The 23,589-nt window shown below is 47.6% G+C and overlaps 2 protein-coding genes across 3 annotated transcripts in view; one reads left to right on the top strand and one right to left on the bottom strand.

Moving 5' to 3' along the window:
* ADAM19 (ADAM metallopeptidase domain 19) overlaps nucleotides 1–23,589 on the top strand; it is a 117,921-nt gene that overhangs the window by 3,923 nt on the left and 90,409 nt on the right. For both annotated transcript variants that reach the window (XM_075344293.1, XM_075344292.1), the window contains exons 2-3: nucleotides 9,891–9,994; nucleotides 12,806–12,876. In XM_075344293.1, coding sequence (XP_075200408.1) covers nucleotides 9,891–9,994; nucleotides 12,806–12,876 — 175 coding nt within the window. The remainder of the gene's footprint in view (nucleotides 1–9,890; nucleotides 9,995–12,805; nucleotides 12,877–23,589) is intronic.
* The window catches only part of THG1L (tRNA-histidine guanylyltransferase 1 like), a 137,405-nt gene that overhangs the window by 95,724 nt on the left and 18,092 nt on the right, over nucleotides 1–23,589 (bottom strand). The window lies entirely within an intron of this gene.

The raw sequence follows: 23,589 nt of genomic DNA, 5'->3' as shown, positions 1-23,589 counted from the left end.
GAGCATACGACCCAACAGACATCAATAGAAGTGACGTCACCGGCTCTGACCGGAGTGCCCCTTTAAACCGCCGTACATGTACGGGGAGATAATGTGGCCAGTGTGTGTAAGGAAAGGGCTCAGAAGCTTCATACAGGTGTCTGCTGTTTGGCACAGCCAGCACCCAAGAGTGACAGCCGTGATCAGAGCTCGCTCCTATCACAACAATTAAACCCCTTAAGATGCCTCACAATGGTGACAGCAGAATTTAGGAGGTTAGGAAGGGACAGCAAGGCAGCTGGGGTCCTACTTAAAGGGGCTGTGCCATGAACAATTGTGCATTTTAATTAATTGATCTTAGTATATTAAGTTTCATAATTGAATGTGTTAAAAAAAAATGTTACTGTCCCGAGATAATCTTATATATGTGCCCCTGCGTAATGGATGTGTACGGTCATGCAGGAACAGGTCGGATATACCACATCTCCTGGGCAGGGGAGGAAATAAGAGTATACAGACATTACAGCCGGAGATCACATCTCTTTCTTTCTGTGAGGTAAAACATTTCATTACCTTATTAAAAGGAACCTGTCAGGTTCATTTTGCACCCAGAACCACGAGCAGTTCTGGGTGCGTATTGCTAATCCCTGCCTAACTGTCTCTGTATCTAGTAGCATAGATAAAGAGATCTTTAGAAAAAGTATTTCTAAAGATCCTTTATGATATGCTAATGAGCGCAGGGACTAGTCACAAGGGTGTTACTTCCCTTGGCTAGTCTGCCCTCTTAGCATGTTAGCACGGCCTTGTGGGCGTCCTAACATACTAATGAATGTGCAGCGTCAGAGGCATGGTCACTCTCACCTCTCTGCTGTGCCCGGCGCTGGATTTCGGCTCAGTGCGCATGATTAGAAGTCCCGGAATTGCAGTCATGCGCACTATGAAGCTGGGTGTACGTGTCCCGGCTTCAAACTGGTGGAGTGCGCATGACCTGAAGTCCAGGGACGTTCTGATCGTGTGCACTGAGCCGAAATCCAGCGCCGGGCGCAGCAGAGAGGTGAGTGACCATGCCTCTGACGCTGCACATTCATTGAGAACAGTAGAGAAGGGTTTCACACCGCGCCAATGACCGACAACTCCTGAAGTGTCAGATTAATGCTTCTTTATTTCACACACAGGTCAAGTCAACGCGTTTCAAGAGTCTCAGCTCTCTTCATCAGGACAAGCTGGCAAAGAACATCAAATCTGCTGTAGGACGCCCTATACAGCATTAAATACCTTAGTGGTGAAGTCCCGATCCACCCCTTTTTGAAAAAAATCGGCTGGAATCTATGCATTTAAAAAACAACATGACATCATACAATGTAATAAACGAATTGTCCAACATATTGCTTTGTGAGAACATATTATTAATCCCAGAAAGTTAATAATACTAAATAAAAGTGATATTGAAAAAAATATATATATAAAATGTAATGTTCTTCCCTTTATAAATCCAGGGATAGTCTTTTTCGGTGTATTGGCTTGCCCATATTAGCTGCACACCACATTGATTTATTCATTTTTCACTTCTATGGCAAATGGGCTTGTGACTACAATTCCTGTTGTAGTGTATATTTATAACACTATTGTGGGTGGATATTACGATAAAGTTTCTTATTAATTCACTCATTCCTAATATTTAATATGGATTATTGTTTAGCATGAAATCGATGTGTTGGGGAGGTTTTTCCAGCTCCAGCAAAAGATAATAATGTATAAAGAGAATTGTTTTTCTCTTTTCACTGGCTTATCTACGAGCCCCCAGGGTGGAACCGCAGGTTGGGCGACTTATCACTGGATCCAACTACTTTTTCCTTTAACTTTCTGCTCTTTCGCACACGGGAGCTTATATATAAAAACATTATTTCAACACTTTCCTTTGGTTAATAAAAGGGATTATACATTTATCATTTTAATATCATCACGTCCTCTCCCTGGTTTTTTTCACTTTGGGTGAACATATACCTGTGATAAGTTGATTCTGAACTAATCAATTTGTATATACCCGTGGCTCAAGCAGCTTACTACTCCCTGTATGGTGTTCCCGACACATGGATCATGGACGGCTTAACACTCGTAATGGGGTTCTAGGCACTTTGTGGATAAAGACACAACTGGAAACATATGTGTCTTTGTATATATAGAGGAATGTTTTTGAAGACAATTACAACACCACTGCACACATTTGTGTTTTTTGAATATACATTTTATATATATATTTTTTTCAATATCACTTTTATTTAGTATTATTAACTTTCTGGGATTAATAATATGTTCTCACAAAGCAATATGTTGGACAATTCGTTTATTACATTGTATGATGTCATGTTGTTTTTTAAATGCATAGATTCCAGCCGATTTTTTTCAAAAAGGGGTGGACCGGGACTTTCACCACTAAGGTATTTAATGCTGTATAGGGCGTCCTACAGCAGATTTGATGTTCTTTGCCAGCTTGTCCTGATGAAGAGAGCTGAGACTCTTGAAACGCGTTGACTTGACCTGTGTGTGAAATAAAGAAGCATTAATCTGACACTTCAGGAGTTGTCGGTCATTGGCGCGGTGTGAAACCCTTCTCTACTGTTCTCTGTTATCTGCCATTTGGGGACTGCTTCCGTGACCTGGAGTTACATGCTTGCATAGGAGTTGTGACTTTCACAACTCCCTTTGGTGAGTAGGATTGCATATTAAGACCCCCTACATACCGGGGTAAGACCCTATTGCGCTTCTCTTTCCACAGAATTTTCATTTGCTGCACATTCATTAGCATGTTAGTACGCCCACAGGGGAGTGCTTATATGCTAAGGGGGCAGACTAACCAAGGGAAATAACGTCCATGTGACTAGTCCCTGGCCTCATTAGCATATCATAAAGGATCTTTAGAAATACTTTTTCTATAGATTTCTTTATTTATGCTACTAGATACAGGGATGGTTAGGCAGGGATTAGCAATATGCACCCAGAACTGCTCATGGCTCTGGGTACATAATGGAACTGACGGGTTCCCTTTAAAAACTTGTTTTGCCTCACAGAAAGAATCAGCTGCGATCTCCAGCTATAATGTGTGTGTATATGCTCCTTTACTTCCTCCCCTGCTCAGGAGATGTGGTATATCCGACCTGTTGGACATATACATTACACTTTTATAAGAATATATCTCGGGACTGGAATATTTTTTAACACATCCAATTATGGAACTTCTTTTTATTCTACGATCTATTAATTAAAATGTAACAATTATTGGTAGCACAACCCCTTTAAGGCCTCAGTGTCTTCTAATTACTTCCCCTATGATCCCTGCCTGTGCCTGGACGTCATAGGAGACCGGAACTGAATCAAGCGATCTCAGGTTCAGATTGCCTGATAAAAAGTGCAAAAAAGTAAATAAAAAAAATAAAAAAAATTAAAAAACCCCCAAAAATATAAACGTTAAATATAAACGATTAAATCACCCCTCTTTTTCCTGTAATGCCAATAACAGAATTTTAAATGAATAAATAAATTAATAATAATAATAATAATAAAAAAAAATATAATATATATTATAATTATATTATAAATATATTATTTTATTAATAATAATAATAATAATAATAATAAAATATTATTGTTTTTTTTTTTTAGATTTTAAGTGCATTTAATTTGTTTACACTTAAAAAGTAAATAAATTCTAAAAGACAAAAATAAAAGGACAGTTTTGATCTTGCATAAACTTCTTGAACCGTTTGCGCCGTCTTAAAGAATTTCACACAAAAAAAGCGTTAGTGAATACTACAAAATAAAAAAAAGTGAGATGAAAATCTTAAAAAAAAAAACCAAAAAAAAAGTGTCGGCGAATAATACAAAATAAAAAAGAGAAAAAAATGACTTAAAAGAAACAAACGAAAAAGTGTAAATAATGCCCGGGACCCTAGTGTCAGTGTGCGGACCCTTCCGCAGGTCCGTCCTTACTGTGTCACCATCAGAGGTGAGACCTTTGGATATTTGTTTTCCTCCGAAGTCAGAGAAGATCAGTTTGGGGAGGAAATGTGTTTCCTTCTTCATTTTGTTACTTCCCGTTGGTGAAGGGGTCGGAAGGAGATGCTGAGGTAGTAATGGATGATGTGAGCCCCCCAGGGGTCTTGTAGTGGTATTGTTCGCTGTTACCTTTTGCCCTAAGTGGCTGATAACTAAACTTTTTAAAAACTTTCAAGAAGTTTTGATTAGTCGGTGCCTTAGTCTTGAGACCTGCATGGGGCAGAAGTAGTCAGAGTACTCTCTAAGTGTGAACAGAGCGGTGTGACATTTAGTTCAGCGCTTTCCCCCCCCTTTTTTAAGCAGTCAGTGGGGGTCTCATAACTTGAAACTCAATGGATCAAAACTTTTGACAACTTTTGGCTTTACTCATCCGTTAGTCTCATATATCTCCATTTCCAGGTCAATGGATGAGAAAAACAAGGATATTTTTTTTCTTTCAGGAACAGCGCCACCCCTGACCGCAGGTTGTGTCTGGCATTGCAGCTCAGCACCTGTGACGTGAATGCAGCTGAGATGTAATGCCACAAGCAGCCTCTGATCAAGGGTGGCGCTGTTTTTCTCACAGACGGCCATGTTTTTCTTATCCTGAACAATACCTTTAATTAACAGCTTCCATATGTGAGGACCTGGTGAAACGGCATCCTATATCTGAGCTGCTCACACTCTTGTGGTGGTGAATATGGCGGCATACAAGGATTAGGCAGGAGGAATGGTCAGCACTTCTGCCATCACTACACTTCTGAAACATCTTTTCTAAACATTATGTAATTCCTCTGTTAATTCCTCCTGGAAATCCTGGAAATAGAGAATATACTAGCTGTATTACCCGGTGTTGCCCGGGATAGTAACTAAGTGTCTGTCTGTCTCTTCCAGTCTCTGTCTCTCTTTGTCTGTCTGTGTTTCTCTATCCGTCTGTCTCTGTCTCTTTGTCACTCTCTGTCTGTCTGTCTGTCTGTCTGTGTCTCTCTCGATCTGTCTCTCAACCAAAATTATATTACCTCACACATAAGCTTCTTATACTAAGAATGTCCTTTGTTGCCTATAGCTCCTATTAATGACCTGTAGCTCTCAGCTCCATTCACTTTAATGTAAACATTTTTTTTTGGTGAATAACTGTAAAGCGCAGAGTTAAATTTTCCCCTCAAAACATAGTAAATGAGGCGTCTGTACAAAATGTCATAATTGTAAATGCGATGGTGCGGATTCCTAGCGGACATACATACACCCACATACATACATTCACACACATGCATACACACATTACAGATCAAAAGTTTGGACACACCTTCTCATTCAAAGAGTTTTCTTTATTTTCAGAACTGTAGATTCACATTGAAGGCATCAAAACTATGAATTAACACATGTGGCTCCGGCCTTTGTACCCGCAATGGGTACCTCAACCTTAACAACACCGCCGACGTAGTGGGGTGAGAAGGGAACATGCCGGGGGCCCCGTGGGGGCCCTCTTTTCTTCCAACCGACATAACTAATATGAGAATGCATGAGTGGATGTGTGCCTCCTTCCACACAAAGCATAAAACTGAGGAGCCCGTGATCCACGGGAGGGTGTATAGGCAGAGGGGAGGGGTTACACTTTTTTAAAAGTGTAATACTTTGTGTGGCCTCCGGAGGCAGAAGCTATACACCCAATTGTCTGGGTCTCCCAATGGAGCGACAAAGAAATATGTCTTATATTCTAGGTTCTTCAAAGTAGCCTCCTTTTGCTTTGATTACTGCTTTGCACACTCTTGGCATTCTCTTGATGAGCTTCAAGAGGTAGTCACCGGCAGGCCCGGACTGACAGGTGGGAGGGGCGGGACTTCTCCCGGTGGGCTGGCCGGTGGAGGGGTGGGGGGGCCGCCCCCCCGCCTCTCCCGCACTCAGGGCCGGCGTCAGCAGTGCACGCGGCATACCTGGGCAAATGCCGGGGCCCTGGAGAGCCGGGGGGCCCACTCGGCCTCGTCAGTTCTGGTGCCCCTTGGCCGGGGCCCCCTCGCCTTAGTTCTGCTGCCCCCGGGCCGAGTTCCGGGGGTCCGCAGTCCTCGCCAGGAATCTGCAGCGCCGTCCCTTTAAGGAGCAAAGACTTCCTGGTTTGAACTTCATCTGTGGGCGGAGCTACCGACCGGCCTGCTCAGTCCCACAGATGAAGGAGTTGCAGTGCCAGCCAGCGACCCCCAGCACAGCTCTTCTCTCCGGCGCTGTGTGGGCCCCCTCTCCACCGTGACCTGAGCGGTATTTGCCCTCCCCGTTCCCCCCCCCCCCGGTGTTGTATGTGCTGGCCCCTGGAGCTGTGTGTGGGCCCCCCAGAGCCGCGTGTGTGGGCCCCTCAGAGCCACGTGTGCGTATTTATGTAGCAGAGCTATGTGTATGTGTGTAGCAGATTCATGTATGTATGTAGCAGAGCTATGTGTGTATGTATGTAGCAGAGCTATGTGTGTATGTATGTAGCAGAGCTATGTATGTAGCAGAGCTATGTATGTAGCAGAGCTATGTGTGTATGTATGTAGCAGAGCTATGTGTGTATGTATGTAGCATAGCTATGTATGTAGCAGAGCTATGTATGTAGCAGAGCTATGTGTGTATGTATGCAGCAGAGCTATGTGTGTATGTATGCAGCAGAGCTATGTGTGTATGTATGTAGCAGAGCTATGTGTGTATGTATGTAGCAGAGCTATGTGTGTATGTATGCAGCAGAGCTATGTGTGTATGTATGCAGCAGAGCTATGTGTGTATGTATGTAGCAGAGCTATGTGTGTATGTATGTAGCAGAGCTATGTGTGTATGTATGCAGCAGAGCTATGTGTGTATGTATGTAGCAGAGCTATGTGTGTATGTATGCAGCAGAGCTATGTGTGTATGTATGCAGCAGAGCTATGTATGTAGCAGAGCTATGTGTGTATGTATGCAGCAGAGCTATGTGTGTATGTATGCAGCAGAGCTATGTGTGTATGTATGCAGCAGAGCTATGTGTGTATGTATGTAGCAGAGCTATGTGTGTATGTATGTAGCAGAGCTATGTGTGTATGTATGCAGCAGAGCTATGTGTGTATGTATGTAGCAGAGCTATGTGTGTATGTATGCAGCAGAGCTATGTGTGTATGTATGCAGCAGAGCTATGTATGTAGCAGAGCTATGTGTGTATGTATGCAGCAGAGCTATGTGTGTATGTATGCAGCAGAGCTATGTGTGTATGTATGTAGCAGAGCTATGTGTGTATGTATGTAGCAGAGCTATGTGTGTATGTATGCAGCAGAGCTATGTGTGTATGTATGTAGCAGAGCTATGTGTGTATGTATGTAGCAGAGCTATGTGTGTATGTATGTAGCAGAGCTATGTGTGTATGTATGCAGCAGAGCTATGTGTGTATGTATGTAGCAGAGCTATGTGTGTATGTATGCAGCAGAGCTATGTGTGTATGTATGCAGCAGAGCTATGTATGTAGCAGAGCTATGTGTGTATGTAAGCAGCAGAGCTATGTGTGTATGTATGCAGCAGAGCTATGTGTGTATGTATGCAGCAGAGCTATGTGTGTATGTATGTAGCAGAGCTATGTGTGTATGTATGTAGCAGAGCTATGTGTGTATGTATGCAGCAGAGCTATGTGTGTATGTATGTAGCAGAGCTATGTGTGTATGTATGCAGCAGAGCTATGTGTGTATGTATGCAGCAGAGCTATGTATGTAGCAGAGCTATGTGTGTATGTATGCAGCAGAGCTATGTGTGTATGTATGCAGCAGAGCTATGTGTGTATGTATGCAGCAGAGCTATGTGTGTATGTATGTAGCAGAGCTATGTGTGTATGTATGCAGCAGAGCTATGTGTGTATGTATGCAGCAGAGCTGTGTGTGTCTGTATGCATGTATGATGTGTATCTATGTATGTCAGTGTATATGACTGTATAGATGTGTCAGTTCTATATGTATTTTTGTGAGTTTGTCTTTAAATATGTATATGTATGTGTACGTATGTGTGTGTCTGCGTGTGGATGGGGCCAACTGGGACTCTTCCGCCCGGGGCCCACAAAAACCTGGAGCCGGCCCTGCCCGCACTGCCTGCTGTTTAAAATTATTTTGTGGCTGCCGCCGGCCGCCACTATAGCGGCGGGGTCCGGTGAGCGGCCCGATTTTTGCATGTGGGCTGCTTTGGTTTGAGTTCCAGGGCTGAATTTCAGTCCCAGTCCGGCCCTGGTCACCGGAAATGGTTTTCCAACAGTCTTGAAGGAGTTCCCAGAGATGCTTAGCACTTGTTGGCCCTTTTGCCTTCACTCTGCGGTCCAGCTCACCCCAAACCATCTCGATTGGGTTCAGGTCTGGTGACTGTGGAGGCCCGGTCATCTGGCATAGCACCCCATCACTCTCCTTCTTAGTCAAATAGCCCTTACACAGCCTGGAGGTGTGTTTGGGGTCATTGTACTGTTGAAAAATAAATGATGGTCCAACTAAACGCAAACCGGATGGAATAGCACGCCGCTGCAAGATGCTGTGGTGGCCATGCTGGTTCTGTATGCCTTCAATTTTGAATAAATCCCCAACAGTGTCACCAGCAAAGCCCCCCCACACATCACACCTCCTCCTCCATGCTTCACGGTGGGAACCAGCCATGTAGAGTCCATCCGTTCACCTTTTCTACAAAGACACGGTGGTTGGATCCAAAGATCTCAAATTTGGACTCCTCAGACCAAAGCACAGATTTCCACTGGTCTAATGTCCATTCCTTGTGTTCTTTAGCCCAAACAAGTCTCTTCTGCTTGTTGCCTGTCCTGAGCAGTGGTTTCCTAGCAGCTATTTTACCATGAAGGCTGCTGCACAAAGCCTCCTCTTAACAGTTGTTCTAGAGATGAGAAGGTGTGTCCAAACTTTTGGTCTGTACTGTACATACACACATACACACACATACACCCATACATACATACTGTACATACAAACACATACATAAAGTACAGACCAAAAGTTTGGACACACCTCATTCAAAGAGTTTTCTTTATTTTCATGACTCTGAAAATTGTAAATTCACATTGAAAGCATCAAAACTATGAATTAACACATGTGAATGAAATACTTATAGGCATGCTATTCCATCCGGTTTGCGTTTAGTTGGACCATCATTTATTTTTCAACAGGACAATGACCTCAAACGCACCTCCAGGCTGTGTAAGGGCTATTTGACTAAGAAGGAGAGTGGTGGGGTGCTACGCCAGATGACCTGGCCTCCACAGTCACCAGACCTGAACCCAATCGAGATGGTTTGGGGTGAGCTGGACCGCAGAGTGAAGGCAAAAGGGCCAACAAGGGCTAAGCATCTCTGGGAACTCCTTCAAGACTGTTGGAAAACCATTTCCGGTGACTACCTCTTGAAGCTCATCAAGAGAATGCCAAGAGTGTGCAAAGCAGTAATCAAAGCAAAAGGTGGCTACTTTGAAGAACCTAGAATATAAGACATATTTTCAGTTGTTTCACACTTTGTTAAGTATTTCATTCCACATGTGTTAATTCATAGTTTTGATGTATTCAATGTGAATCTACAATTTTCAGAGTCATGAAAATAAAGAAAAAAGTCTTTGAATGAGAAGGTGTGTCCAAACTTTTGGTCTGTACTATACACACATTCCTTCAGCTTTATATATTAGATTAACAGGGCATTACCATTTTCCCTACACAGTTTATGTACGGTCAGGTTTCCGAGGAATGTTAATACCCATCCATCATTATATTCTGACATTTCCAGGAGGAACAACAAAGGAACAGCACAAATGTTGCTGCAGGTATTTGTTAAAATATCAATATTAGGAGATGTTTTTTTGATTTTTATTGTATTTTTCTTTTTCTAAATCTAATTTTGACATTTTTTTTTTGTTACAGGAATAAGTGCTCAGTCTCATCTGGAGAAGATTCGGGCTCATTCGGAGGTGGTGACCCCTCGATGGTTGACCCCCAGTGGCCTACAAGATCAACTCAGTGATAAAGTGAGTAGTTTCTAGGTGCTGGGACTCAATTTGGAATATCCCTTTAAAAATGCCTTTAATCTGTCATCTGATAATCCGGAAAGTCTGATAATCCAGTATAGAACTGCCTAAGCAGACATTTATGGCAGATCTTGGGCACCTATAGGAAAATGACGTCCCATCTTGCTCCGCTGAGAATGCAGAGGTGCCAGGCTCGCTCCATCCTGTGGATTTGGTATACCCCTTTAAATCTATTCAATCCCGTATAGTATAGGCCTGGTCAAACTGGGATGGGACATATAACACTGTTCATCCTGACCTTCCTGGTTCATGAACACAATGCTAAAAAAGTTGGATAATGGGATGAATATACCTGTGTAAAGATGTAGATTAGTAAGCCATTCAGGGCCTCAGGAAAGCTGGGTGGCATCGTCTGTGTGTACTGTAATGGCTCCCAATAGTGGATTTATAGGTATATACAGCACCGTATTCAGGGACGTTGTTAATAGGAAAGTGTAAACCCTGCTGATGACTGACTGCCATTAATTGGCCTCTGTACTTTCAGATGTGATCTCATTAGATGATGTGATAGACGATCTGTAAACTGCTTCCTCTAAAAATAATGTCTTGCCTCCCAGTCAAACTTTGATGGCCTCGAGGTGTCTCCTTCTGTCGTTTGCATGTTGTCAAGTGTAACCTGTCTTTAGGGATGGGTCTATGTCACTACAGAAAGTGGGGGCGGGTTTTTGTCTCTGCACAGGAAGTCGGTACGGGCCCATGTCTCTCTGCAGGAAGTGGGGGCGGGTCTTTGTCGCTCTACAGGAAGTGGGGGTGGGTCTAATTCTCTCTACAGGAAGTGGGGGCGGGTCTAATTCTCTCTACAGGAAGTGGGGGCGGGTCTAATTCTCTCTACAGGAAGTGAGGGCGGGTCTTTGACACTCTACAGGAAGTGGGGGTGGGTCTAATTCTCTCTACAGGAAGTGGGGGTGGGTCCAATTCTCTCTACAGGAAGTGGGGGTGGGTCCAATTCTCTCTACAGGAAGTGGGGGTGGGTCTAATTCTTTCTACAGGAAGTGTGGGTGGGTCTAATTCTTTCTACAGGAAGTGGGGGTGGGTCTAATTCTTTCTACAGGAAGTGGGGGCGGGTCTAATTCTCTCTACAGGAAGTGGGGGCGGGTCTAATTCTCTCTACAGGAAGTGAGGGCGGGTCTTTGACACTCTACAGGAAGTGGGGGTGGGTCTAATTCTCTCTACAGGAAGTGGGGGTGGGTCCAATTCTCTCTACAGGAAGTGGGGGTGGGTCTAATTCTTTCTACAGGAAGTGTGGGTGGGTCTAATTCTTTCTACAGGAAGTGGGGGTGGGTCTAATTCTCTCTACAGGAAGTGGGGGTGGGTCTAATTCTTTCTACAGGAAGTGGGGGTGGGTCTAATTCTCTACAGGAAGTGGGGGCTGGTCTTTATTTCTAGAGGATGTTGGGGCGGGTCTTTGTTTCTATAGGATGTTGGGGCGGGTCTTTGTTTCTAGAGGATGTTGGGGCGGGTCTCTGTTTTTTTACAGGAAGTGGGGCGGGTCTAATTCTCTACAGGAAGTGGAGGTGGGTCTTTGTTTACAGGAAGTGGGAACGGGCCTATATCTCTCAACAGTATGTTTGGGCGGGTCATCTCTAGAGGAAGTGGAGCGGGTCTTAGTCTCTCTACAGGAAGTGGGGGCGGGTCTTAGTCTTTCTACAGGAAGTAGGGGCGGGTCTTAGTCTACAGGAAGTGGGGGTAGCCTATATTTCTCTACAGTAAGTGAGGACGGGTCTTTGTCTCTCTATCTTTCTTCTTTCTCTAAAGGAAGTGAGGTCAGGACTGTGTCAAGAAGTGCAGGCAGGTCTTTGTCTGTCTGCAGAAAGTGGGACAGTCTGTTTCTACAGGAAGTGGGGGTGGTCTATATCTCTCTACAGGAAGTGGAGGCAGTTTGTCTCTGTAGAGGAAGTGGAGGCGGTCTATGTCCTTCTACAGGAAATAGGGTTAGGTCTGTGTCAGGAAGTGGAGCTGGTCTATGTCTCCGTACTGGAAGTGGGGGCGGTCTGTGTCTCTACAGGAAGCTGGGGTGGTCTGTGTCTCTACAGGAAGCTGGGGTGGTCTGTGTCTCTACAGGAAGTGGAGGCAGTCTGTCTCTGTAGAGGAAATGGAGGTCTATGTCTCTCTACAGGGAATGGGGTCAGGTTTATGTCAGGAAGTGGAGGCGGCCTATATCTCTCTACAGGAAGTGGGGGCAGTCTGTGTCTCTCTACAGGAAGTGGGGGCAGTCTGTGTCTCTCTACAGGAAGTGGGAGCAGCCTATGTCTCTACAGGAAGTGGGGGCAGTCTGTGTCTCTCTACAGGAAGTGGGGGCAGCCTATGTCTCTACAGGTAATGGGGGCGGGCTATGTCTCTCTACAGGAAGTGGAGCCGTGGTCTGTCTCTCTATAGAATGGAAGTAGGGGCAGGTCTATGTCATTACTGGAATTGAGGCCTACTCTTGGTCTTTCTGCTCCTGCTCTGTGTGTCTAACAGTGTATAGGCATAACAGAGAGGCAGGCGTCAGCTTAGGGCAGGCCAGACATTTGGTAATGGCAGCTCCAGTAAATGCTGCAGAGTGAAGAAAGGGAGTTCCTGCACCTATAGTGCTGGCAGAATGCTCCTAAATAGGATCTCACCCCTTTTAACGAGCGAATGAAAAGTTAAAGGACATGAGAATCAGGACAATTTCCAAGGAGTATGTGATGTGGGCTGCAAATCTATCAAAACTTGGTTTTTATGAAACAGGGTATTTTTACAAACAAATGTTTTTGCTTTATTTTTTAGTATCCAGCATATGCAGAAGTGATGGTGAAGATTGACGGGAGGGAGATGATTCTTACTCTTCAGAAAAACGAGTGAGTATGAAATTGTGTCCATCAAGTCCAGTATGATAGGACTGTGTTTATTATGCGCTTGGTGTATAGCACTATTAATACACTGTTATATGGCGGTATTATTTATGCATAATATGAGAATATTTTTTTTCATGTATTATGGAATTAATGGAGATTTCCCAAAAATTGTAGTGACCAATCAGTTTAGGCGGTAAATGAATGCGGTGGTTTGTGGCTATGGATTACTCATCCAGTAGTCACGCCAGAAGTCATTTTTCATTATCTTGTCCCTTTAAGTGTCAACGGCCGTCAATCACTGATATGGATATTTTCAGATCTTAAGAGCTTCCTGTCATGGGAGGGATGTAACGTACTCGGGCTTTTATGTCAGAGGACGCCGGGGTTAAGAGTCTCAGATCAATTTATTGAAAGCATCAAAAGGGCAATTGGTAGGAAATGCAGATGCAAAGATCAGATCTGGGACTCTGTGACTCAGATTTAGCTACGTAGGGCAGATCTAATTTCCTGCAGACGTCTCCAGCACAGGCAACAGATACATCCTCATAGAATATCTGAAAATAGATAATATGGGCTGACCGCTAATCTCCCGATGCATATGTACTCTCATTTTGGCTGAGCGTGCATGTGTCTTCAATGGCAAAAGGGGAAGAAACTGCTGCCATCACTAATTTCCATGAGAAAAAGGATTGAACATGTGGAAACCAACATGCCTGATCCTTCTTTTTATGGCTTAACCTCAGAGATGGATCTCCGAAGCCGTATGTCTGGCTTTACAGCACGGACCAGAGGTGATGAAGCAGAGAGGTGACTTAGAAGGTGGCTGGATGACAGCTGAAGAAGTGGAAGAAACTGAGACTCAGCAATGTAGCATGGGCCAGCCAGGGAAACAGCAAAGATAAGTATGTTAGGAGAATCACTTGTAACAATGTAGCAGAGCTGGGTATGTACTGATATTTGGTAATAGTGATGTAGCAGGGCATAGCAGAAAAGCAGATCTAGGTATGTAAGGAGAATCACTAGTAGCCATGTAGTAGAGATGGGTATGTCACCATACAAACTGATGGAGAAGTAGCAGATTACAGAGAAAGTGGGTAGATTAGGAGATTGACATGTAGCCAAGGCCAGCGGAACAGCAGAGTTGTGTATGTTAGGATATTCACTTATAGCAATGAAGCAGAGCTCAGTGGGTCAGCAGAGCTCAGTGGGTCAGCAGAGCTCAGTGGGTCAGCAGAGCTCAGTGGGTCAGCAGAGCTCAGTGGGTCAGCAGAGCTCAGTGGGTCAGCAGAGCTCAGTGGGTCAGCTGAGCAGGGTATGTCAGGAGACTCGTTTTGTATTGATTTAGCAAAGTCAAGTGTAACAGCAGAGCTTTGTATGTCAGGATACAGGTAAAATATATCTTACTGAGCCTGATTGAAGAGACCTGCGTAGTCTCAAAAGCTTGCTATTGTACCGCCCCGGGGCTCGGCCGGCTGCCGAGCCACTCGGATCCGTGCTCGTCGGTGGGTGGCTTGAGCTCCTCACGGACCCGTTCTGAAAGGGGGTTGCTGGCGCTACGTGAGGGGTGGTGTTCGGTGGGGAGGTCCACGGCTGGAGCCGCGGTTGTTTGGGGATTAAGTTCGTGATGCTACCCACGGGTTGTGGTGAATGGATGGACACCACCGCTGGGCACGGTGTTGCGTAGCTTGGTGTTGACCCCTCCGTGGGTAGGGGGATGATTGTCCCGGGGGCCCGAGGGAGGTGCTGAGGCGGGGGAATGGATGCGTGCTGGCATGTCAGTGCGGTACGGCGCGGTGCGCGGCCCGAAGGCACTGTTGTACTCACTATTACAAACACGCTGGAGTCTCTGGTAAACGAAACAAGATGGTGGACGGTGCCCACAACCGGCTGCGCTTTTCCCCTGTTCAGGTTGGTGGTTTCCGCCTTTCTCCTGCACCTCACGTTTGTAGAAATGATGACTCTTATGCCTGAGCAACGGTAGTCCGCTCCCCGACTTTGTGTGCACCGGTAGAGCCCGTGTGCCCGCAAACGCTGGCCCATGGGATCTCGATGCCTGGGCGGTGGCTTTCTACCCCGATCGTTGGGCTGTTGTCATCACTCGGGTCTTAGGTGGGAAAGGGCCTAAAGTCCAGTCCTCAATCAGTTGTTTCTGGGCCTCGTACTGGGTCTGAGTACCCCTCCTGGTGCTCCGGTTTCCAATCTGTTCCCCGGTTCAGTCCCGGTTGGCCACTACCCGGTCCCGGTCCCTTACGGTTCCACCGACTGTAATCCCAGCTCCTGCAGGCGGCCACCACTGTCTGCCTCCTTGTCACGATACCAGGGCTACGACCCCGGCACCGGTCAGTATTAACGCTGCAGCCTGACACCTTAGGCCTGCTGCACTTGAACTTGCCTCTACACTTCACTGTCCAAAACTCAACTACTGTGTCCTGTCTCAGGCTCTCTGGACTCCTAGGTGGGCGTGGCCAACCACCTGGCCCCGCCCCCCCTGGTGCGACCATTTAACACTGAGAGAGGTGATAAGGGTTTTGTTGTAGGTTGGCTGCTGTCACCTTAAGGGGGGGAGGTATTTGTGTAAGGGCCTACCTGTGACTACCCGGCTAGTCCAGGGCATCACACTATTATTACCATCTTCTTTGTCGCTCCATTGGGAGACCCAGACAATTGGGGTGTATAGCTTCTGCCTCCAGAGGCCACACAAAGTATTACACTTAAAAGTGTAAAGCCCCTCCCCTTCTGCCTATACACCCCCCGTGCATCACGGGCTCCTCAGTTTTTATGCTTTGTGCGAAGGAGGCTGACATCCACGCATAGCTCCACATCTTAGTCAGCAGCAGCTGCTGACTATGTCGGATGGAAGAAAAGAGGGCCCATATAGGGCCCCCAGCATGCTCCCTTCTCACCCCACTCTGGTCGGCGGTGCTGTTAAGGTTGAGGTACCCATTGCGGGTACATAGGCAGGAGCCACATGCTGTTTTCCTTCCCCATCCCTTAATGGGCTCTGGGTGAAGTGGGATCCTAATCGGTCTCCAGGCACTGAGGCCGTGCTCCCTCCGCAGCCCCTGGGTAATCTGCTGGACAGGAGCCGAGTATCGTCAGGGACAAGGCCCTGCTACTGTGAGGTACTGTGTCCCCGTGGGGACCGCGCATGGAGCGCTGGTGCCATATACACTGCAGCACTGCTGGGTGTGTTAGTGCGCCGGGGACTACCGCGCAGGCCGCGCTGTGAGGTACTCTGTGTCCCCGTGGGGACCGCGCATGGAGCGCTGGTACCATATACACTGCAGCACTGCTGGGTGTGTTAGTGCGCCGGGGACTACCGCGCCGGCCGCGCTTATATGCCGGCCGCGCTTATAACTTTAGTCCCCGGCTTTTGCGGCCTAGTAGCGCATATTCCCGCCCCCAGGCCTGTCAGTCAGGGGAAGGGCGGGACGCTGCACAGAACGTCAGCGCTGAGGGCTGGAGCATACTCTGTATCCTCCTCCCCCCTCATTCAGCTCAGTGGGGCTCCAGATTCCCGCACTTTCTAGGGCACGCCCACGGCCCCTTCCTCCCCACAGAACGCCGGCAGCCATTCCTGTCAGCACTTCTGACGCTGGAGAGGAGAGACAACACGGCTCTGGGAGGCCCAGGCAAGGAAGCTGGTGATCACACAACCGCTTTGAGCGGTCGGTAAGCAGCACGTGAGGTGCTGGCCCCACTGAGTGTTGGCCCCACTGAGTGCCGGAGTGTACATATATATATATGCTTATATGCTATACATCTACACTGTACGGTCGCACTGTTGATTTTTGGCTATATACCCTCCTGGATTGTACTCAGAGGAGACAACAGCATGTCGTCCGCAAATAGCAAGGGTGCCAAAGCACAGGCTTACTTTGCAACCTGTACCTCATGTGCGGCTATACTACCGGCAGGTTCCACTGACCCTCATTGTGTGCAATGCTCGGCCCCTGTGGCACTTACTCAGCCGGAGCCTCTGCTACTGGTGGCCCAGGTGGAACCACCTGCTACCACTGTCCAGGTGACAGGGACGGAGTTTGCAGTATTTGCTGACAAACTGTCTGAGACTATGGATAAATGGTCTGCTAGGATACTAGAAGCCTTACAGTCCAGACCGGTAACTCAGGCCCCGGGCACTGTTCAATCATTGACCCCAGGCCCCCCTCATTTGGAGCTGCAGAGTGCTCCTGGGGTGAACCATGGGTCCCAGGGTGAGGTCTCTAACATGGACCGCAGTCCCAGACCGCCTAAGCGGGCTCGCTGGGAAATTCCCTCGACTTCATCACATTGTTCAGGGTCTCAGCAGGAGGACTCTCTGGATGATGAAGCGGAGGTAGCAGATCAGGATTCTGATCCTGAGACCGCGCTCAACCTGGATACACCTGATGGTGACGCCATAGTGAATGACCTTATAGCAACCATCAATCAGGTGTTGGATATTTCTCCACCAGCTCCTACAATTGAGGAGTCAGCTTCTCAGCAGGAGAAATTCCGTTTCAGGTCTCCCAAGCGTCCATTGAGTATGTTTCTGGATCACTCTGACTTCAGAGAGGCAGTCCAGAAACACCGAGCTTGTCCAGATAAGCGTTTTTCCAAGCGCCTTAAGGATACACGTTATCCCTTCCCCCCTGACGTTGTCAAGGGCTGGGCTCAGTGTCCTAAGGTGGATCCTCCTGTCTCCAGACTGGCGGCTAGATCCATAGTTGCAGTGGAAGATGGAGCTTCACTCAAAGATGCCACTGACAGACAGATGGAACTATGGTTGAAATCCATCTATGAAGCTATCGGAGTGTCTTTTGCTCCAGCATTCGCAGCCGTATGGGCACTCCAAGCGATCTCAGCTTGTCATGCGCAGATTAATGCAGTCACACGTACATCTGCTCCGCAAGTGGTGTCCTTAACCTCTCAGGCGTCGGCGTTTGCGTCCTACGCCATTAATGCTGTCCTGGACTCTACGAGCCGTATGGCGGTAGCATCCGCCAATTCGGTGGCAGTCCGCAGGGCCATGTGGTTACGTGAATGGAAGGCAGACTCCGCTTCCAAAAAGTTCTTAACCGGTTTGCCATTTTCTGGCGACCGCCTGTTTGGTGAACGATTGGACGAAATCATTAAACAATCCAAGGGAAAGGACTCATCCTTACCCCAGTCCAAACCAAACAGACCTCAACCACGGAAGGTACAATCGAGGTTTCAGTCCTTTCGGCCCGCGGGAAGGTCTCAGTTCTCCTCGTCCAAAAGGCCTCAAAAGGATCAGAGGAACTCCGATTCATGGCGGTCTAAGTCACGTCCTAAAAAGACCGCCGGAGGAACCGCTCCCAAGGCGGCCTCCTCATGACTTTCGGCCTCCTCACACCGCATCCTCGGTCGGTGGCAGGCTTTCCCGCTTTTGCGACACCTGGCTGCCACAGGTAAAAGACCGATGGGTGAGAGACATTCTATCCCACGGTTACAGGATAGAGTTCAGCTCTCGTCCTCCGACTCGATTTTTCAGAACATCTCCGCCCCCCGAGAGAGCCGATGCTCTTCTTCAGGCGGTGTGCACTCTGAAGGCGGAAGGAGTGGTGATCCCTGTTCCTCTTCAGCAACAGGGTCACGGTTTTTACTCCAACTTGTTTGTGGTACCGAAAAAGGACGGTTCTTTCCGTCCTGTTCTGGACCTAAAACTGCTCAACAAACACGTAAAAACCAGGCGGTTCCGGATGGCATCGCTCCGCTCCGTCATCGCCTCAATGTCCCAAGGAGACTTCCTGGCATCAATCGACATCAAAGATGCTTATCTCCACGTACCGATTGCACCAGAGCATCAGCGCTTCCTGCGTTTCGCCATAGGGGACGAACACCTTCAGTTCGTGGCACTGCCTTTCGGCCTGGCGACAGCACCACGGGTCTTCACCAAGGTCATGGCAGCAGTGGTAGCAGTCCTACACTCTCAGGGACACTCGGTGATCCCTTACTTAGACGATCTGCTGGTCAAGGCACCCTCTCAAGTGGCATGCCAACGCAGCCTGGACGTTGCTCTGGAGACTCCAGAGTTTCGGGTGGATCATCAATTTTCCAAAGTCAAATCTGACACCGGCCCAATCACTGACATATCTTGGTATGGAGTTTCATACTCTCTCAGCGACAGTGAAGCTTCCGCTGGACAAACAGCGTTCACTACAGACAGGGGTGCAATCTCTCCTTCAAGGCCAGTCACACCCCCTGAGGCGCCTCATGCACTTCCTAGGGAAGATGGTAGCAGCAATGGAGGCAGTTCCTTTTGCGCAGTTTCATCTGCGTCCACTTCAATGGGACATTCTCCGCAAATGGGACAGGAAGTCGACGTCCCTCGACAGGAACGTCTCCCTTTCACGGGCAGCCAAGGCTTCCCTTCAGTGGTGGCTTCTCCCCACTTCTCTGTCGAAGGGGAAATCCTTCCTTCCCCCATCATGGGCTGTGGTCACGACGGACGCGAGCCTGTCAGGGTGGGGAGCGGTCTTTCTCCACCACAGGGCTCAGGGAACCTGGACTCCGACAGAGTCCTCCCTTCAGATCAATGTTCTGGAGATAAGGGCAGTGTATCTTGCCCTAAAGGCGTTCCAGCCGTGGCTGGAAGGCAAGCAGATCCGAATTCAGTCGGACAACTCCACAGCGGTGGCATACATCAACCACCAAGGGGGAACACGCAGTCGGCAAGCCTTCCAGGAAGTCAGGCGGATTCTGCAGTGGGTGGAAGCCACGGCCTCCACCATATCCGCAGTTCACATCCCGGGCGTAGAAAACTGGGAAGCAGACTTTCTCAGTCGCCAGGGCATGGACGCAGGGGAATGGTCCCTTCACCCGGACGTGTTTCAGGAGATCTGTTGCCGCTGGGGGATGCCGGACGTCGACCTAATGGCGTCCCGGCACAACAACAAGGTCCCAACATTCATGGCACGGTCTCAAGATCACAGAGCTCTGGCGGCAGACGCCTTAGTTCAGGATTGGTAGCAGTTTCAACTCCCTTATGTGTTTCCCCCTCTGGCACTGTTGCCCAGAGTGTTAAGCAAGATCAGGTCCGACTGCCGCCGCGCCATCCTCGTCGCGCCAGACTGGCCGAGGAGGTCGTGGTACCCGGATCTGTGGCATCTCACGGTGGGCCAACCGTGGGCACTACCAGACCGACCAGACTTGCTGTCTCAAGGGCCGTTTTTCCATCTGAATTCTGCGGCCCTCAACCTGACTGTGTGGCCATTGAGTCCTGGATCCTAGCGTCTTCAGGGTTATCTCAAGAGGTCATTGCCACTATGAGACAGGCTAGGAAACCACGTGGAGGATATTCCTATCTTGGTGCTCTGATCAGGGTGTTTCTCCCTGGCCATTTGCCTTGCCCACTTTTCTTTCCTTCCTTCAATCCGGATTGGAAAAAGGGTTGTCGCTCGGCTCTCTTAAGGGACAAGTCTCAGCGCTCTCTGTGTTTTTTCAGAAGCGCCTAGCCAGACTTCCACAGGTACGCACGTTCCTGCAGGGGGTTTGTCACATAGTCCCTCCTTACAAGCGGCCGTTAGAACCCTGGGATCTGAACAGGGTGCTGATGGCTCTTCAGAAGCCACCTTTCGAGCCAATGAGGGATATTTCTCTCTCACGCCTTTCGCAGAAAGTGGTCTTCCTAGTAGCAGTCACATCACTTCGGAGAGTGTCGGAGCTAGCGGCGCTGTCATGCAAAACCCGTTTCCTGGTGTTTCACCAGGACAAGGTGGTTCTGCGTCCGGTACCGGAATTTCTCCCTAAGGTGGTATCCCCCTTTCATCTCAATCAGGATATCTCCTTACCCTCTTTTTGTCCTCATCCAGTTCATCAGTGTGAAAAGGATTTGCACTCGTTAGATCTGGTGAGAGCACTCAGACTCTACATTTCTCGTACGGCGCCCCTGCGCCGCTCGGATGCGCTCTTTGTCCTTGTCGCTGGCCAGCGTAAAGGGTCACAAGCTTCCAAATCAACCCTGGCTCGGTGGATCAAGGAACCAATTCTTGAAGCTTACCGATCTTCTGGGCTTCCGGTTCCCTCAGGGCTGAAAGCCCATTCTACCAGAGCCGTGGGTGCGTCCTGGGCTTTGCGGCACCAGGCTACGGCTCAGCAGGTGTCAGGCGGCTACCTGGTTGAGCCTGCACACTTTCACGAAACACTATCAGGTGCATACCTATGCTTCGGCGGATGCCAGTCTAGGTAGGCAAGTCCTTCAGGCGGCGGTTGCCCACGTGTAGGAAAGGGCCGTTTTACGGCTCTATTACGAGGTATTATTTTACCCACCCAGGGACTGCTTTTGGACGTCCCAATTATCTGGGTCTCCCAATGGAGCGACAAAGAAGAAGGGAATTTTGTTTACTTACCGTAAATTCCTTTTCTTCTAGCTCCAATTGGGAGACCCAGCACCCGCCCCTGTTCCCTTCGGGCTGTTGTTCTTTGTGTACACATGTTGTTCATGTTGAATGGTTTTCAGTTCTCCGAAATTCCTTCGGATTGAATTTACTTTAAACCAATTTATAACTTTTCCTCCTTCTTGCTTTTGCACCAAAACTGAGGAGCCCGTGATGCACGGGGGGTGTATAGGCAGAAGGTGAGGGGCTTTACACTTTTAAGTGTAATACTTTGTGTGGCCTCCGGAGGCAGAAGCTATACACCCCAATTGTCTGGGTCTCCCAATTGGAGCTAGAAGAAAAGGAATTTACGGTAAGTAAACAAAATTCCCTTCTTTTCAGTTAGCTATTAAAAAGTATCAACCACTGAGGACGCTTAGTTCTTTTAAACATTTTTTTTTTTATGCCAGGATATTCACTTGTAGCAATGAAGTAGAACCCAGTGGATCAGCAGAATTGGGAATGTTAGGAGACCCGCTTGTAGCTATGTAATAGATCACAGCAGAATAGCAGATCTGGGTATATCAGGAGACTCGCTTGAATTGATATAGCAGAGGTAGGTATGTCAGGAGATTGACATGTAGCTGAGGCCAGCAGAACAGAAAAGTTAGTATATATTAGGATACTCTGTTGTAGCAATGAAGCAGAGCTCGGTGGGTCAGCAGAGCTCGGTGGGTCAGCAGAGCTCGGTGGGTCAGCAGAGCTCGGTGGGTCAGCAGAGCTCGGTGGGTCAGCAGAGCTCGGTGGGTCAGCAGAGCTCGGTGGGGCAGCAGAGCTCGGTGGGGCAGCAGAGCTCGGTGGGGCAGCAGAGCTCGGTGGGGCAGCAGAGCAGGGTATATCAGAAACTCACTTGTAATGATGTACCAGACCCCGGGGTAACAGCTGAGTTTTGTATGTCAGAAGATTCACTTGTAGCAATGACGCAGAGCCCAGTGGATCAGCAGAATTGGGTATGTCAGGAAACTTAATTGTGACTCACTTGTAGCTATTTAACAGGTCTCAGCGGAACAGTAGACCTGGGTGTCAGAAGACTGATTTATTGTGATGGAGTAGAGCCCAGCAGAATAGTAGAGATGGGTATGTCAAGAGATTACATGGAACAAAGACCTACAGAATAGCAGAGCTGGGTATGTTGGGAGACTCCCCTGTAGCAATGAAGCAGAGCCCAGTGGATCAGAGCAGAGTTGGGTATGTCAGAAGATTTATACAGTCATATGAAAAAGTTTGGGCACCCCTATTAATGTTAACCTTTTTTCTTTATAACAATTTGGGTTTTTGCTATTTCAGTTTCATATTTCTAATAACTGATGGACTGAGTAATATTTCTGGATTGAAATGAGGTTTATTGTACTAACAGAAAATGTGCAATCCGTATTAAAACAAAATTTGACCAGTGCAAAAGTATGGGCACCTCAACATAAAAGTGACATTAATATTTTGTAGATCCTCCTTTTGCAAAAATCACAGCCTCTAGTCGCTTCCTGTAGCTTTTAATGAGTTCCTGGATCCTGGATGAAGGTATATTTGACCATTCCTGTTTACAAAACAATTCCAGTTCAGTTAAGTTTGATGGTCGCCGAGCATGGACAGCCGCTTCACATCATCCCACAGATGTTCAATGATATTCAGGTCTGGGGACTGGGATGGCCATTCCAGAGCATTGTAATTGTTCCTCTGCATGAATGCCTGAGTAGATCTGGAGCGGTGTTTTGGATCATTGTCTTGCTGAAATATCCATCCCCTGCGTAACTTCAACTTCGTCACTGTTTCTTGCACATTATTGTCAAGAATCTGCTGATACTGAGTTGAATCCATGCGACCCTCAACTTTAACAAGATTCCCGGTGCCGGCATTGGCCACACAGCCCCAAAGCATGATGGAACCTCCACCAAATTTTACTGTAGCAAGTGCTTTTCTTGGAATGCCGTGTTTTTTGCCTCCATGCATAACGCCTTTTTGTATGACCAAACAACTCACTCTTTCATCGATCCACAGGACCTTCTTCCAAAATGTAACTGGCTTGTCCAAATGTGCTTTTGCATACCTCAGGCGACTGTTTGTGGCGTGCTTGCAGAAACGGCTTCTTTCGCATCACTCTCCCATACAGCTTCTCCTTGTGCAACGTGCGCTGTATTGTTGACCGATGCACAGTGACACCATCTGCAGCAAGATGATGCTGCAGGTCTTTGGAGGTGGTCTGTGGATTGTCCTTGACTGTTCTCACCATTCTTCTTCTCTGCCTTTCTGATAGTTTTCTTGGCCTGCCATTTCTGGGCTTAACAAGAACTGTACCTGTGTTCTTCCATTTCCTTACTATGTTCCTCACAGTGGAAACTGA

Source organism: Anomaloglossus baeobatrachus, chromosome 4 (assembly GCF_048569485.1).
Source record: "Anomaloglossus baeobatrachus isolate aAnoBae1 chromosome 4, aAnoBae1.hap1, whole genome shotgun sequence".
Classification (NCBI taxonomy): domain Eukaryota; kingdom Metazoa; phylum Chordata; class Amphibia; order Anura; family Aromobatidae; genus Anomaloglossus; species Anomaloglossus baeobatrachus.
Note: the sequence above shows the minus strand (reverse complement) of the source record. Positions and strands in the feature narration are given on the sequence as shown.